Here is a 13,815-nt window from a genome sequence, read left to right as displayed (position 1 = left end):
ACTGAAATGACCTCTCCAGGGTCACATTACAAACTGTGAAGTTACTGTGATTGCTACAAAGCATAACTAGATTGCATGATTGCTTGAAAAGAAGATTAATGCCCAGGGGTTCAAATTATGGGCCAGGAACCCTGAAACATAGGGGAGAAATGATTCACTGCTGTGAGAACATAAAAAGGCACTGGGGATATTCTTTGTGGCCAGCAACAACTATGTAAAGAAATCAACTATTTAATGTCTGCCCTTCATGTCAATACCTTTTAATATTTAATCATCTTAAAACGGAAGATTCTTGCATGTAGCAGTCGACTGCATCACACATTATGTGAGAATCTCCACACAATGACATGAGATCCGAATATGTACACACAGATGTACATATGCCTCAAACCATTTTGGCAAGTTTTCTACTCAGTACACAGGGTGGAATGAAACAAAAAACAATTAACTCTAACATTGCACATACGTAATTCAAAGTCAGAAGTGGATTCTGCTGTGCAAAGGTGGAGAGAATGAGATTGTTTGAGCCTCCATTTATTGTATTCTGGAGATGAGGATTACAAATTGAAGGAACACATAACAGGAGGTTTAAAATCTCCCCTTGTGGCACTGTATTGGAATGTTTCAGGAAAGAAGGGGAGAAAAAACAACCCCAAGAAATTCAACAGATACAGCTTCTTCCTCCACCTGATGCTTGGAAAAAGCTTCTTTTTTGCATTTCTGTATTTCATGCATGTGTTTGAGGCATAGAACCCAAAACCAAAAATAGGAGGCAGTCACCACAGTAGAGAAATTGCAACTTAAAAACTTTATTAGGGCCAAAATTCACAATGTGGTATGTAGTTCCTAGGGTTGCCATATTTTGAATTAGGGGCCTTGTAGTTATAACTCTTAACAGTAGTTTGATCTCCAGTAATGAGTACATGATCATGTTTAAATCCATGCAAATAACATACCAGTATTTCACTGGTACATCTCCACAGGCTGGTCCTTTTTGAAAGGCACAAAAGGAGGCCAAGATATGGTCAGTTGGCAACCCTGACTCTTTTTCAAACTACAATTTCTGCTGACTCTCTGAAGATGTTGAGATATGAATATACAATGACTCAACGGAACCCACCTATGGCATCATCATCTACTCAGCCAATCACCTTTCTTCTCTCTATCCCCTTATGATTTGAAGCTTGCTCAACAGATGACAACCGGCAGTTGACTACTGGTGCTTGAGGGTACCAGTATCAACATTATAAAAATGATTGTCGTCTTCTTTATTTTTATCTTTTCTATGCTGATAGCTCTCTTGGAGGTAAGTGATAAATAAAAGGAAGTACCCCTGAATATAAGCTGCACTGTTTTCCAATTTCAGACCCTGAAAAGTTAAAGTGCGGCTTATATTCGTGACCTTTTACCATATACTGCTGAAAGCGGCTGGAGAGTGCGGGCTGCCAACCAGTTTGGAGGCTAGGGAGGTGCGCGCCCATCTCCCAGCTGGTTGGCTGTGTGTGCAGCTCTCTACAATCATTTTGATATACCGGTAATTAAAACCCTAAACCTAAAGTACCGTATTTTTCGCCCTATAGGACGCACTTTTTCCCCTCCAAAAATGAAGAGGAAATGTGTGTGCGTCCTATGGGGCGAATGCAGGCTTCAGGAAGCTATCCGCAAGCCTTGGGAGCCCAGCAGGAGTTCCCACCGGGCTCCCAAGGCTTGTGGACAGCAGCCTGCAGTCCGAAACCCGGGGAGCGCAGCGGAGCGCACCCCGGGCTTCGGGCAGCTCTCCGCAAGCTTGCGGAGCCCGGCGGGAGTTACCGACAGGCTCCGCAGGCTTGCGCACAGCTGCCTGCAGCCCGAAGCCTGGGGAGTGCGACGTTGTGCACTCCGGGCTTCGGGCAGCTCTCCACAAGCCTTGGGAGCCCAGCGGGAGCTGAGGCGGCCAGTCAGTCTCTTCTCCCTCCTCGTAGAAAAGCCCGCAGGAGCCGCACGCTCCTTAAAGGGTGTGCAGCTGCTGTGGGCTTTTGCGGGAGGTGGGGGAATTGCCATAGCCGTGCGCAGCCCCTCCGGCCGGGAGAGGCTGCGCGCGGCTTTGGCACAAGCCAAGACAGCCTGCGGGATGGATCCTGCTCGCTGTCTTGACTTCTTTGCTCTTTGGATCTGGGGGGGGACCCGGGCTTCCCCTGGCAGCCCCAAGAAGCTCTGGGAGAAGCGGACAGGCTATTTTTCTGAATTCCCCCTCTAAAACTAGGTGCGCCTTATGGAGCGAAAAATACGGTAACTAATATGCAGATAAAACAGATCGTTAGCCAATAGTGTTACAGGCAAAAATGCCTTAGCTCAGGCTTCTTCAACCTCGAGATGTTTTTGGCCTACAACTCTCATGATCCCTAGCTAGCAGGACCAGGGGTCAGGGATGATGGGCATTGTAGTTTCAAAACATCTGGAGGGCTGAGGTTGATGAAGCCTGCTTTAACTCCTGGGTCTCACCAATAAAAAAATCTCAAGTTGTCATCTGTTGAGCAAGTTTCAAATCATAACCGGAGAGAAAGGTGATTGGTTGAGTAGATGATGTCATAGGTGGATTGTGTTGAGGCATTGTATATTGCCGGTGGCTGGGGAAGCTGTGCGCCCGCCTCCCAGCTGGTTGGACATTTGCCACCCCACCCCCACTACCAAGCAGCTAGGGGCCGCCAACCAGCTGGGAGATGGGCATGCTGTTCCCCCAGCCACCCCCAATATATAATGACTTAACAGAATCCACCTATGACATCATCATCTACTCAGCCAATCACCTTTCTTCTCTCTATCCTCTTATGATTTGGAGCTTGCTCAACAGATGAGAACTGGCAGTTGACTACTGGTGCTTGAGGGTACCAGTATCAACGTTATAAAAATGATTGCCGTCTTCTTTATTTTTATCTTTTCTATGCTGATCGCCCTCTTGGAGGTAACTGATAAATAAAAGGAAGTACCCCCGAATATAAGCTGCACTGTTTTCCAATTTCAGACCCTGAAAAGTTAAAGTGTGGCTTATATTCGCGACATTTTACCATATACTGCTGAAAGTGGCTGGGGAGTGCGGGCTACTAACCAGTTTGGAGGCTAGGGAGGTGCGCGCCCATCTCTCAGCTGGTTGGCCGTGTGTGCAGCTCTCTACAATCATTTCGATATACCGGTAACTAAAACCCTAAACCTAAACTAACTAGAATTAATCACCGTATTTTTCGCTCCATAAGACACACCTTTTCCCTCCTAAAAAGTAAGGGGAAACGTGTGTGCATCTTATGGAGCGAAACAGGGGGAGGCAAGCAGGAAAAGCCCCCAAGAGCCACACAAAAGCTCCGTGTGGCTATTGCGGGCTTTTCCCCAGGTGGGAGAAGGGACTGAGGCAGCAAGTCAGTCCCTTCTCCCTCCTCCTCCGCAGGAGCCACAGGAGTACCATATACTGCTGAAAGTGGCTGAAGAGCAGGCCACCAACTAGCTGGGAGGCGAGCGTGCAGTTCCCCCAGCCACTGCCAAGCATATACTGTGCAAATTCATTTTGTTGAAGTGGAAAAAAAGAATTTTGATCTAAAAGAACCATTTTTCCATTTTTCTAAGCTGCAGCACCAGTTACCAGTTGTACCTGAGCTGAGTAGTGACACAGAGTTTTTGATGACAGTGAAGATGATAAAGGGGATGCTGAAACCTTTCCAGTCTTGGCGGTGGCAGGGGGAGCTGCACGTTCACCTCCCAGCTGGTTGGCGGCCCGCGCTCCCCAGCCGCTTTCAGCAGCATATGGTAAAAGATAGGCTTCCCATCAACGGAGGAAGCCAGTTGGTCCCAAGACTCAGTTATTAGAAATATCAGAGATTCTATCTATATACTCATAGCTGTCTTTTTCATTGTGTGTGACAGATCTTCATCCAGGGATTGATAAAGAAATTCCAGGGCAAAGGTAAGTAGATGAAAGTATATCTCTGAAGACTTTTTTTTTTGTTTCCTCAGAAAATAAAGAAGAATGCTACATGTTCTATCCAGAGACGCCTTGCTGCTCTGCAGAATTACAAGCTCTGGAAGAACTGGGTAAGCTTTTAACTTAGTAATGCAAATACATGCACACCAGGTATAGGGATGATCCAGAGATATCAAAGATATTCTCAGTTCTTGTCCTGTTGTCCATTGCCCCCACCCACCACCTCTTCTTCGGGCACTTGAGGCAACTAGATGTGCTGAGAGGGTGCATGTGAGGCTTTGAGCAGAGTTGGGATTCTGGAGATGCTGTGATAGCTGCAGGAGAAAGTAGAAGAATAACCTAATAAACACAAATACTTCACAGTGAGTTTATTAACTTCACAGGGACTTACTTGAAAGTAAGTGTGCTCAGGATTATATCAGAACATTTCAGCCTATGTATATAAAGTAACTTTTCACTAGTGGTAAGCTTGCCCACGGAATCTGCTATAATAAACATATTAATAAATGAAATAATGGAAGAAACTTATGCTTAAACAGCAATATCATTTTGGTGCTACATGGGGGGTGGAATAGTAATTTGTGGGTCTGGGTGCTCAATGGGAAACCAATGCAACCTATTAAAGATTTAGGAATTAGCAAGCTATCTCTTAGTACCCTTTGCCGATTTAGTCCTACAGTTCCTACACATCATCATTACTATTGAACCTACCTTAATGCAACTGGGAATTCTTTCAAGACCCCATTTGTTGAGCTTTCCTATGGGCAAGTCTGAATTTGTGCCAGAGCTGAGCGGAATTTTCCTTCCAATACCAGAGCTGAGTCCTAAAAGCCAACCCTAATGAGGGGCAACAGTGGAGCGGCATTGTGGATTTACCACTGCATCCCAAGCTCTAATCGCTTGTACTGGCCAGTGTAGAAATTGGGTGGGGACATTCATTATTTCCTTTTTTTACTGTGTGATGAGGCCCTTTGAGAGAGATGCAGGGCTTTGAACCCAGCAGATCCAAACCCTGTCTTTGAGATCTAACGCTTGCGATCACCGGAGGTAGCTTGATTTATTTACGACTTCTTATCTGCCCACCACTCTATTTATTTAATAAATTTAAGTACCTCCCGGTTGTCATAAAACCTCTAAGCAGAAGTATTGAAATTATAAATTGTATTTATTATTATTTATTGGATTTAAGACAGTAGTCCTAGGCCTCACCCTGCAATCTGAGGCTTGGTGACCCTCCTCCCCCCCCTCCTCAAATCAAGGTGCCTAGTCTGACCCCAAGTTATTTTGGCACCTGCTGATGCAGAAAACCCCCACCAGAACCACCTTCTAGGAGCGAAACCGAATAGCCGCTTGCCGCCCTCTCACGACACTCCAGACCAGCCTCGTCTGAGGAGAGCCGCCTCCCTTTAACCTGGCAGCATAAGTTTCGCTTGGCCGTTGGGCAAAGCGGGGCAAACCGTTGGCGGGCACGAGAGCGGCCGGCGGATTTAATTTCTGCCCCCTCCCGCCTCGCCCTCGGGAGCTTTATATGGTCTTGCGTGCCGCCGTCGCGCGAGGGGCCGCCTCCCGGAGGCTCACCGCTCTTGCGCTACCCCCGCTATTGCGTTTCGCGTGTACAGTTGCGCGTTCCGTCCCGTTGCGCGCGCGTGTGTCCTCTCGCTCCCACACCGGGCAGTGAGTTGGGGAGCGGAGGTGGTTTTGCTGAGTTGATTGAGTCAGGCAGGCAGGCAAGGGAGTCACCCTGCTATTTCGGATCGCCTGAGGGCACGTTTGCTGCTTCCTCCCCCCAATGCCTGCGCCTCAGCCGGGCGCGCATCCCCAGCCCGCTTTGCGCGGCGGGGGCAAGATGCGCGTCAGCAGCCCCTCAGATTCCTCCCGCCCCCTCCCTCCCTCGCCGCCAACCGACACCCCCACCCCATTTCCCCGCCTGAGGTAAAAAGTCCATAGTTAGAGCCGGTGACTGGCTGCCCAGCTATGCGAAGGACGAGGGAGGAGGAGGAGGAGGAGGAGGAGGAGGGTGGGTGGGAAACCCCTCCTGGCCATTTCCTCGCCTCTCTCGTTCGCTCGCCTGCCTGCCTGCGAGCGGGGCTCGGGCGAGGAGCGGAGGCTTGTGGGTAACGAGGAGGCCATAGCCGGAGCAGCGATAGGAATAAGTTCCCTGAGGCGGGAGCGGGGAAAGGAGGGAAATGGTGGCGCGGTGGCTCCAGTGAAGGGGCAGGAACTTGGAAAGGGAGTGTGTGGGGGACCCCTTGAGTGACAGAGGCGGAGAGAAAGAGAGGAGCCCGATCCCAGCGAGGCGGGCCTAGCCCTCCCTCCCTCCAACGGAGGAGGAGGGGGGAGGAAGCCGGGCTCCTCCGCTGCTGGCTTCCCTCTTTCCCTCCTACCCTCCCTCCTCTCGCCTTCTCCCCGTCGGGTATTGACCTGGTGCAAAATGGCCGAGGCGGCGTGGGGGGCCCGGCCGTGACTGGTTTTCCCGCCTAGTCGGGGGGGCGAGGGAGGCGGCGGCAGTTTCCCGCGGGAACCGGCCCTCCCCTCCCCTCCGCCGCCCACCTTCCCCCCTCTGCGGGCCGTTCATGCCTGGGAAGCGGAGGTGGCGGCGGGGGACGCCAAGCGGGCGGGTGGAGCAGCGGCGGCAGCGCCCGCCCCAATCGGGGGACGACGAGGAGGCGGCGGCGGTGCTGGTGGAGGAGGGCGAGGGTGGCCGCGGGCGCCCCTCTCTCTGTTGCTCCTGAGGCAGGCAGGCCTGGCCGGAGCGGGCCGGGACTGAGCGGCCCCGCCGGTCCCCTTGGGCCGCTCCTTAGGCCCTGAAGCAGATAGCTACCGGCGGCGCTGGCGGCGGAAGGCGCTCCTCGCTTGCTGCTGCCGCCGCCGCCCTCTCGTCCCGCTGCCGGACAGCCGTCGCCAGGCTTCCCTAGGCGCCCGGGGAGGGAGAGGAGAAAGAAGGCGGCGGCAACGAGGGACCCTCGGGGAGCGGGAGAATGAACCACCAGCAGCAAGCGGTGAAAATGTCCGCTTCGCCGCCGCTGCCGCCCGAATCCGGAGGAGCGATCTCGGGGCGCCAGAGGAAGCTGGAGTCCATGATCCGGGACCCCAGGTCTCCAGTCAATGTGGAAAGTTTGTTGGTGAGTTCGCCGGCGGGAGAAAGAGATGCGAGGTTTAGGAGGGGTAGCTTCATATTGGAGGGAAGGGCAGGGATGGGAGAGAAACTTGTGGGTTGGGTTGTTGTTGTTTGTGGGGGAAAGGAGAGGATTTTATTTGGTGGGGGTGCCTTGAGTTCGACCCCCGCGTTTTAAGTGACTGAAGAAAGAGGCTGGCCGCCTTGGGTGTATGGGAGCCTGGATCCCACTTTTGCTTTGGAAGGGAAGAGTTGGGTGGGGGAGAGAGGATGTAAAGAGGCACAGCTTTTTCGCTACGGGCTGGCCTGGGAAAGGGTCCTGCTTAGATAAAGCAAGGGTTAATAATCGCTGTCTCTATCCTCTTCCTCCCGCCCCTCTCCACACACCCCAAAATCTAGCGGCAGTGAGGGATTTTTGGTTGAGATACTTGATTGGATGGACGGTGCAGTTCTAATGAACATTCTTTTCTTCTTCAGGGAGGAGTGAAGGCGGGGAAGGGTGCTGGCAGTCGCGTTCAGTTTGGCCTGATGAAAGCTCTCCCCCCCCACCCACCTTTGAAAGCTGGGAAGGGGGATGGGTGGGAGAGAAGTAAATAAGAAACATGCCATTGAGGGTGCAGGCAAGGGTTGTGGGGAGAGAAACATTTATGTGTCGCAGAGTAACTTTTTGTTTACTCAGTCTGGTGTGGTTAGGAATGATTCTCACATCATTCCTGAATGTATTTATTTGGAGGGTGAAGTCGCAGCTGAGCTTGCTTCTCAGTGTTGGTTAGGGATGCAGGGGTTCACTTTGATCCTAAACTTTCATGTTGGATGTTTCATTCAATGATTTGCAAATAGTTTGGTGTAAATCTGCCTGTGTTGAGATGTTAGTCCATGTTTCATGTCAGTGTCATCTTTGATCCCTTTGTCTTTGGCTTTCCAATAAACTTTGTTAATGGGAAACCAGTGTTGACATTCTGCTTCCAAGCACTGTGCAGAGTACTTAAAATATTATGGACGTACTTTGGGAATATCTATTTTGGGAAGGTTGTTTAGTAGGAGCTATTAACTTCATTAGCTACATAAACATAAGCATTTCTCTTTAGCCTTATGTTTTTGCAAAAAACAAAACCCTTTCCTTTCCATTGGAAAGCCCATTAAGGAAGAAATAGAGGTCTGAGATTTTTACATTTTTAAACATGTGGTGTGAGCGGTACAATAAGCAAGTTCCCTATATAAGAAAATAGCTTTTGGGATATCACATACTTTATCCCTCCTCTTGGAGAAAGAGGAATGGGATTTTTGTTTCTGTTCCAAGAGTTTCTCTCTGCAGACATTTTTTTTTGGGGGGGGGGCAGGGAGAAGCAGCTGGAGTCATTTGCAAAAATGACTCAGTCCTGCTTGGCCAAAGTACAGGAACTGACTAAACTGTGTGTGTGTCTGTCTATGCCGGAGGCAGTAGGGATCTATGCTTGTTACAGACCACTTCAGGGTGTACTGATGGTATTCATGACACTTGAAAAGTATTGCAGAATGTTTCAGTAGGCTATGCTTGTGTTCAGCAAAGAATGCTGCTTCTCAGCATCCAGTCTCCATGTGCTTATTTTCCTCTTCATTTAGTGAGCCTTCTGGCTACAGAAGCAGAAGCAGTTATGAGAGTAGATAACATAAATTTCAAATAAATACTTAATTTTGGGATGATTCTTCCTTCCCTCAGCAATTCAATCTTTTACAGTTGTTAACTGTTGGATTGTTGTATGAGTAGGACCTTATATAATCAAAGTAAGACATTTCAAGTAAACTTTCTTCATACATGTACATTTATAAATTGCCATTTGTTTGTACATGTATAGCTGCTTTTCATCTGCACCTGTATCAGTTTTCATCTAGTAACTCTAGTAGTAGAAAGGATGGTTGTGTGTTTCCTTATATGTAATTTGTCAGTATAGCCTTTTTCTGTGTATGGCATTGTTTGTTGATATCTATGGTCGAGACTTTGACATATTTAGCAAATGAATAAACTCCCAACTGTGCTATTTGTGTGGAGAGGTTGCATTTTCAAGGTGTATGAATTCTCAATATAAACTGTAATACTCAGGAAAAGCAAAGACTTGTACAAGAGTTGTAACCCCCTTTTATAGGAATTTTTATAGCCAGTGCCACACAAGATGTTACGGTATACCGCCCTCTTGATCCTAACGAAGTTCATACCTTTCTAAGTTTTTTATTGCACTTTGGCTAAGTATAAGGGGAAAGAAGTCTTGTTCTAGTTGCCATGGGCAGGCTAGGCACCTTTTTTGCAGTGACATTTATCACCATTATTGTTATTAATTTCATTTCTATACTCTTATATTTTAAAGGAAAATACTCAAAGTGGTTTACAACACATTAAAACATCTAAGAAAACAATCCAGAAGAAAACAAATTCAAGCTTTAAGGAAAATATTTCAGATCCTTCTCTAATATTAATTTAATATAGCTACTCCATAGCAGAAGTACTCTAGGAAGCCAGTGTAGTGTAGTAGTTAAAGTGTCTGATTAAGACCTGGGAAATTAGGGTTCAAAGCCCCACTCAGTCATGAAGCTCACTGGGTGACCTTGAGTCAGTCACAGCTTCTTAACCTACCTTACAGGGTTGTTGTAGGGATTAATTGAGGAGGGGGATTAATCATGTACTCCTTGGAGGAAAAGGTGGGATATAAATGCAATAAATAAGCTCTTCTGCTTTCCTTCTTTAAAAAGCTGGAGGGGCTAGCCAGGTGGAAATGTCAGTCACCAACCTGGCATTTGGAGATCTCCACAGGGCCACAGTTATACCTGTGCCAGTCACAAAATGCTCCTGGTGCCAGGGGAATTTAATGCAAGATCTGACCTGCTGCACAATGCCTCCTCTTGACGATAGGGTTTGATCTAAAGGCATTATTTGTTGTGGTAGATGGGGAAATGCACTCCCAAACTTATACTCAACAAATACTATTCTGGATCTGATTATTATTTTTAATAATAATCAGAAAAAAGTTATCTCTTTATGAAAAAAGTTATCTCTTTATGAAAGATAATAGGAATCCCTACTCCTATTGTGCAGACAGGCCAAGGGTGAGAGAGTAACATGCCCAAGAGCATGGTGTCTATGAAATAAGAGCACAAGCCTAAGTCCACTCTGTGAATTTCTATATGCCTTCCATGTACTTCCTGTTGAGAAGATTGAAGGACCCAGCTCATAAAACTTGGCACTCAAACAAAACTCACAGAAATCGTGATTGGTAACTTCCTGACATATTTTTATATTACTTGGGAATCTACAAATATTTACATTTAATATCAGTGGTATGCAAGGCCTTAGATTGGGGTTCAGAAAGCCCCTTGGTGCTTATGAGAATGGAATGCAGCTGCATTGAGAAGTGGGAATTCTTCCTTTCCCTCTCATGGCTGGAGCAGAGGTAACTTATTAAATAAAATATAAGGAGAACATGGGCTAATGCAAATGATGGTAATAGTAAGAATGTATTAAAGAAATTGAGGGTGTTGCCAATAGAGTGGGAAATCTGCATAGCGTGTGCCACAGAAATTAGGTGAGGTTTAGTAACACAAAGTTTTTTCGTATGCAGATTGGAGCTAATAAGTGCATTTACCTTTTGTTGAAGGTTCATCCGTATGGATTTGAGAGTAAAGGGCCTATAGTCCCGTCACAATCTCTTGAGCTGACGGAGAGTAAGGCAAGTAGACATTTTCATAAAAAGCCACTCTGAATAGAATTGATTTGATTAAGGATTAGCTAAGAACAAAAGCGACAATAGTGTACAACAGAGGTTGTCAACCTTTTTGAGTCCACGGCTCCCTTGACCAACTACATTATTTCTGGGACTCCCCTGTGGGGAAACATGCTCTAAGCCTCAGAAGCCAAGCTATGTCACCCCTTGCCTGCAGAGCCGGCAGCCCTGCACCCCTTTTTGAACACCCTCCGTAGTGGAGTGTGTCCTCAGCCTCCTCTCCTCTCCCCTGGTCACCACTGCCCTGGTCTCTTGAGCTGCCTCCCCCCACCCCAGTGAGAGCTGCCTCCTAGCTTGTAGCTAGGACTGCTGCAACAAACAGCCACATAAGCCTTCGGGAGGCAGAGACATGAGAGGGCATCAGAGGAGAGAAGGAAAGAGGGACAGAGGCCAGTGTTGCCCACTGCACCCCTGTCCATTCAAGGCACCCCAGGATGACATGGCACACTGGTTGAAAACCACTGGTGTACAAGCTTGGTCTAATAATCCATTGGCTAGCGATCCATATCTATCCATTGCTCTGATAAACCTTCCTTTTCTCCTCACTATGAGCTTTTAAAGCTAGAACGCACAAGCATTTTTTCTCTTCTTCTCACTCTCCACTGACTAGCCACGATCCTTTAATGCCAGGATAGCGGCAAGAAAGACAGCAACACTCAGTGCAACACCGAGTTTATTGCTAATAGGGACTCTGGGGGCTGAATCTCTCATACTGCTGTATGGGAGACAGGTTGAAGGACGACTCCTCACTCTTCCCCTTCTACTACCTATCCTGGCTATAGAAAAAATGGAAATCTGATATGCTACTGGTTGAGAAGAGAACATCACAGGTGAAGTGCATCCAGGTGGCTTTTCTCTGAAGCTGAGGCAAACAGTGGTAGTAATTAATTGGCCCAATGTCTTACTCTTCTCCCACCCTCAGGTGTTCCACCTAAGACTTGCCCAGGCCACCCAAATACTGTCCGTGCTACAAAGCTGTCCTGATAATCATAGTGCTGCTCAGAATTCCATAGTATCCAAACTTCAGTCAAGACAGGCAGCAGTCGTGGATGAGGCTGTTGTTGGCGTAGGTCCCCCAGTGTAGCTTCCACTTTCCCCGACAGGATTAGTAGCTGTTTAATTCTGCAGGAGAGAGTGCTCTGTGTACAGCCTTCCAGTGCAAAATACAGAGTTGCAATGTGGTGATTGCACATGTTGCAATCTGCTGTATGGAGAAGTGCCGCATATTCGACTTTAAGAGTTTGTGTCTGTTGTAAATACAGCATAACATTGTGTAAGCAATACACATGGTTCTCTTCCTGAAACTTGGGCAAATACCATTTCTCGTTTGGATATTTGCTTGGAGACAGTTGCTCCCTGAGGTGAGAGCTGGTGACTATATATAGAAAGACTGAGTTAGAGAATTCTGGCTTCTCAATGTATTGTTGCCCAGAAGCTACACATCTAGCGTCAGGTTTGTCACTATAACAGAAGTCCTACTTGGCTGTTATATTTACATGTAGTGTACATGCTGTTTGGGTGTTCTGCTCATGTGTAAATTTACATGGAAGCATGGATGGGTGTGTTAAGCTCTGCTTCCCCCAGGCCAGCTTTGTCTCCTTCCAATGCATGTAGAGCAAGAGTCTGAAACAGGGAGCCTCCATGAGTAAAGGAGGCTTCAAAATCATACCTTTAACCTCCATAAGTCAAGGGCCTTAAGTGGGCTTGCCCTCATTCTTCCTAGTTGTGTGTAGGTTTGCAGCTGAGCAGATTGCCCAAATAGGGCTAGAATGAAAGGCATTTCTGTCATCCAGATTCTGTTTTGTACAAAGCTGTATTCAGATTTTTATCAAGATGTGAGAAGGCTTAAAAAGTGCTCTCCCACCCCAAGGATCCTTGATTGCACAGGCTGCTCTTCAGACCTTAACATGTTTGTCTTATCTGGGCTCCTGATTATGGGAGGTTTTCTAAGCATGTTCCCTGAAATCCCATAGAAACCTTCAGATCTTCATGCTAAACACAGAAAGGTCTGAAAGGAAACCTACACACTTGGGGAAGTTGAGGTGAGATTTCCACTACACAACAACAACAACAACAATTTATACCCCGCCCATCTGGCTGGGTTTCCCCAGCCACTCTGGGCGGCTTCCAACAAAATATTAAAAATACAATAGTCTGTTAAACATTAAACGCTTCCCTAAACAGGGCTGCCTTCAGATTTAAACCCTCACATATCCAGACAAATGCTTTAATTGGTCTCAAAGTGTCTTTGGCCTTGCAATTTAAAAATTGTGGAGCTGTCATTCATTCAACAGCACCTATGGGTTGTATCCAATGTTAGTCATAGAGTACACCCATTTAAATGAATAGACATGATGTAACATTGATCTATTAATTTCACTGGATCTGTTTTGAGTAAAATTTAGTTGCATACAGAACAGCCACACCACCACCCTGAAAACAAGTTGCAAATTTGGAAGAAACTACAGTAGCTGGTTATTTCTCTCTGATACTTAGTTTTCAACATGTAGGGAAGTTTATTTTTTGTGTGAAAGAGTTGAAAGATTCCTTATCTGTAGTGTGGAGTACAACTTTTCCACTAGATTCTGATGAAGATATTACTTGTGATAAGTTGAGATTCATTTGCACTCTATGCTGCCAAAGGAGAATGATCTTGCCTTGAGCTAGGAATACAGTATGATAATAACCTCTATTAATTCACCTGTCTCCTTGTAGTTAGTGTGTTATTAAAGAACCATATTTTCTAGTGATTAAAAGCAGTATGCAAACAAATGCTTCCATAAATATCCTTGCGCTGTGCAAACCAATAAAACCCCCACAAAAAAGTTGTGAAGCAATCAAGCAGATAACATACATATAAAATGCGTAATTGATTGCTTGCAGGTGGTTCATTTGTGTTTATCTGGTTGATTTACACTTCACATTTCTCTGTCTCTGTGCAAAAATACAGCTTACATCCTTCAGGAGATGCACACAAAATAAATCCTTGATGTAAAATC

General features: G+C 46.8%; 1 protein-coding gene and 1 long non-coding RNA gene across 16 annotated transcripts in view; one reads left to right on the top strand and one right to left on the bottom strand.

The window, feature by feature from the left end:
• Nucleotides 1-789: 789 nt before the first annotated feature.
• On the bottom strand, nucleotides 790-5,521 carry LOC310840703. Its single transcript, XR_014562017.1, has 2 exons — nucleotides 4,661-5,521; nucleotides 790-4,263 (listed from the first exon to the last, which is right to left on the bottom strand). It is a non-coding gene; the product is annotated as an uncharacterized lncRNA (long non-coding RNA).
• Nucleotides 2,739-13,815, top strand: part of ROCK2 (Rho associated coiled-coil containing protein kinase 2) — a 78,038-nt gene continuing 66,961 nt past the window's right edge. For 2 of the 15 annotated variants that reach the window (XM_083729832.1, XM_083729837.1), the window contains exons 1-3: nucleotides 2,739-2,941; nucleotides 3,982-4,059; nucleotides 10,691-10,762. In XM_083729832.1, the coding sequence (XP_083585958.1) occupies nucleotides 2,888-2,941; nucleotides 3,982-4,059; nucleotides 10,691-10,762 (204 nt within the window). In that variant the 5' untranslated portion in view covers nucleotides 2,739-2,887. Of the gene's footprint in view, nucleotides 2,942-3,981; nucleotides 4,060-5,948; nucleotides 7,072-10,690; nucleotides 10,763-13,815 lie in introns of those variants that run through there. The other 13 variants (XM_083729840.1, XM_083729829.1, XM_083729831.1 and 10 more) reach the window with 10 other exon arrangements.

The sequence above is a fragment of the Podarcis gaigeae genome (assembly GCF_964106915.1).
Source record: "Podarcis gaigeae genome assembly, chromosome: 3".
In the NCBI taxonomy this organism is placed as follows: domain Eukaryota; kingdom Metazoa; phylum Chordata; class Lepidosauria; order Squamata; family Lacertidae; genus Podarcis; species Podarcis gaigeae.
This window is presented reverse-complemented; position numbering and strand designations above follow the sequence as displayed.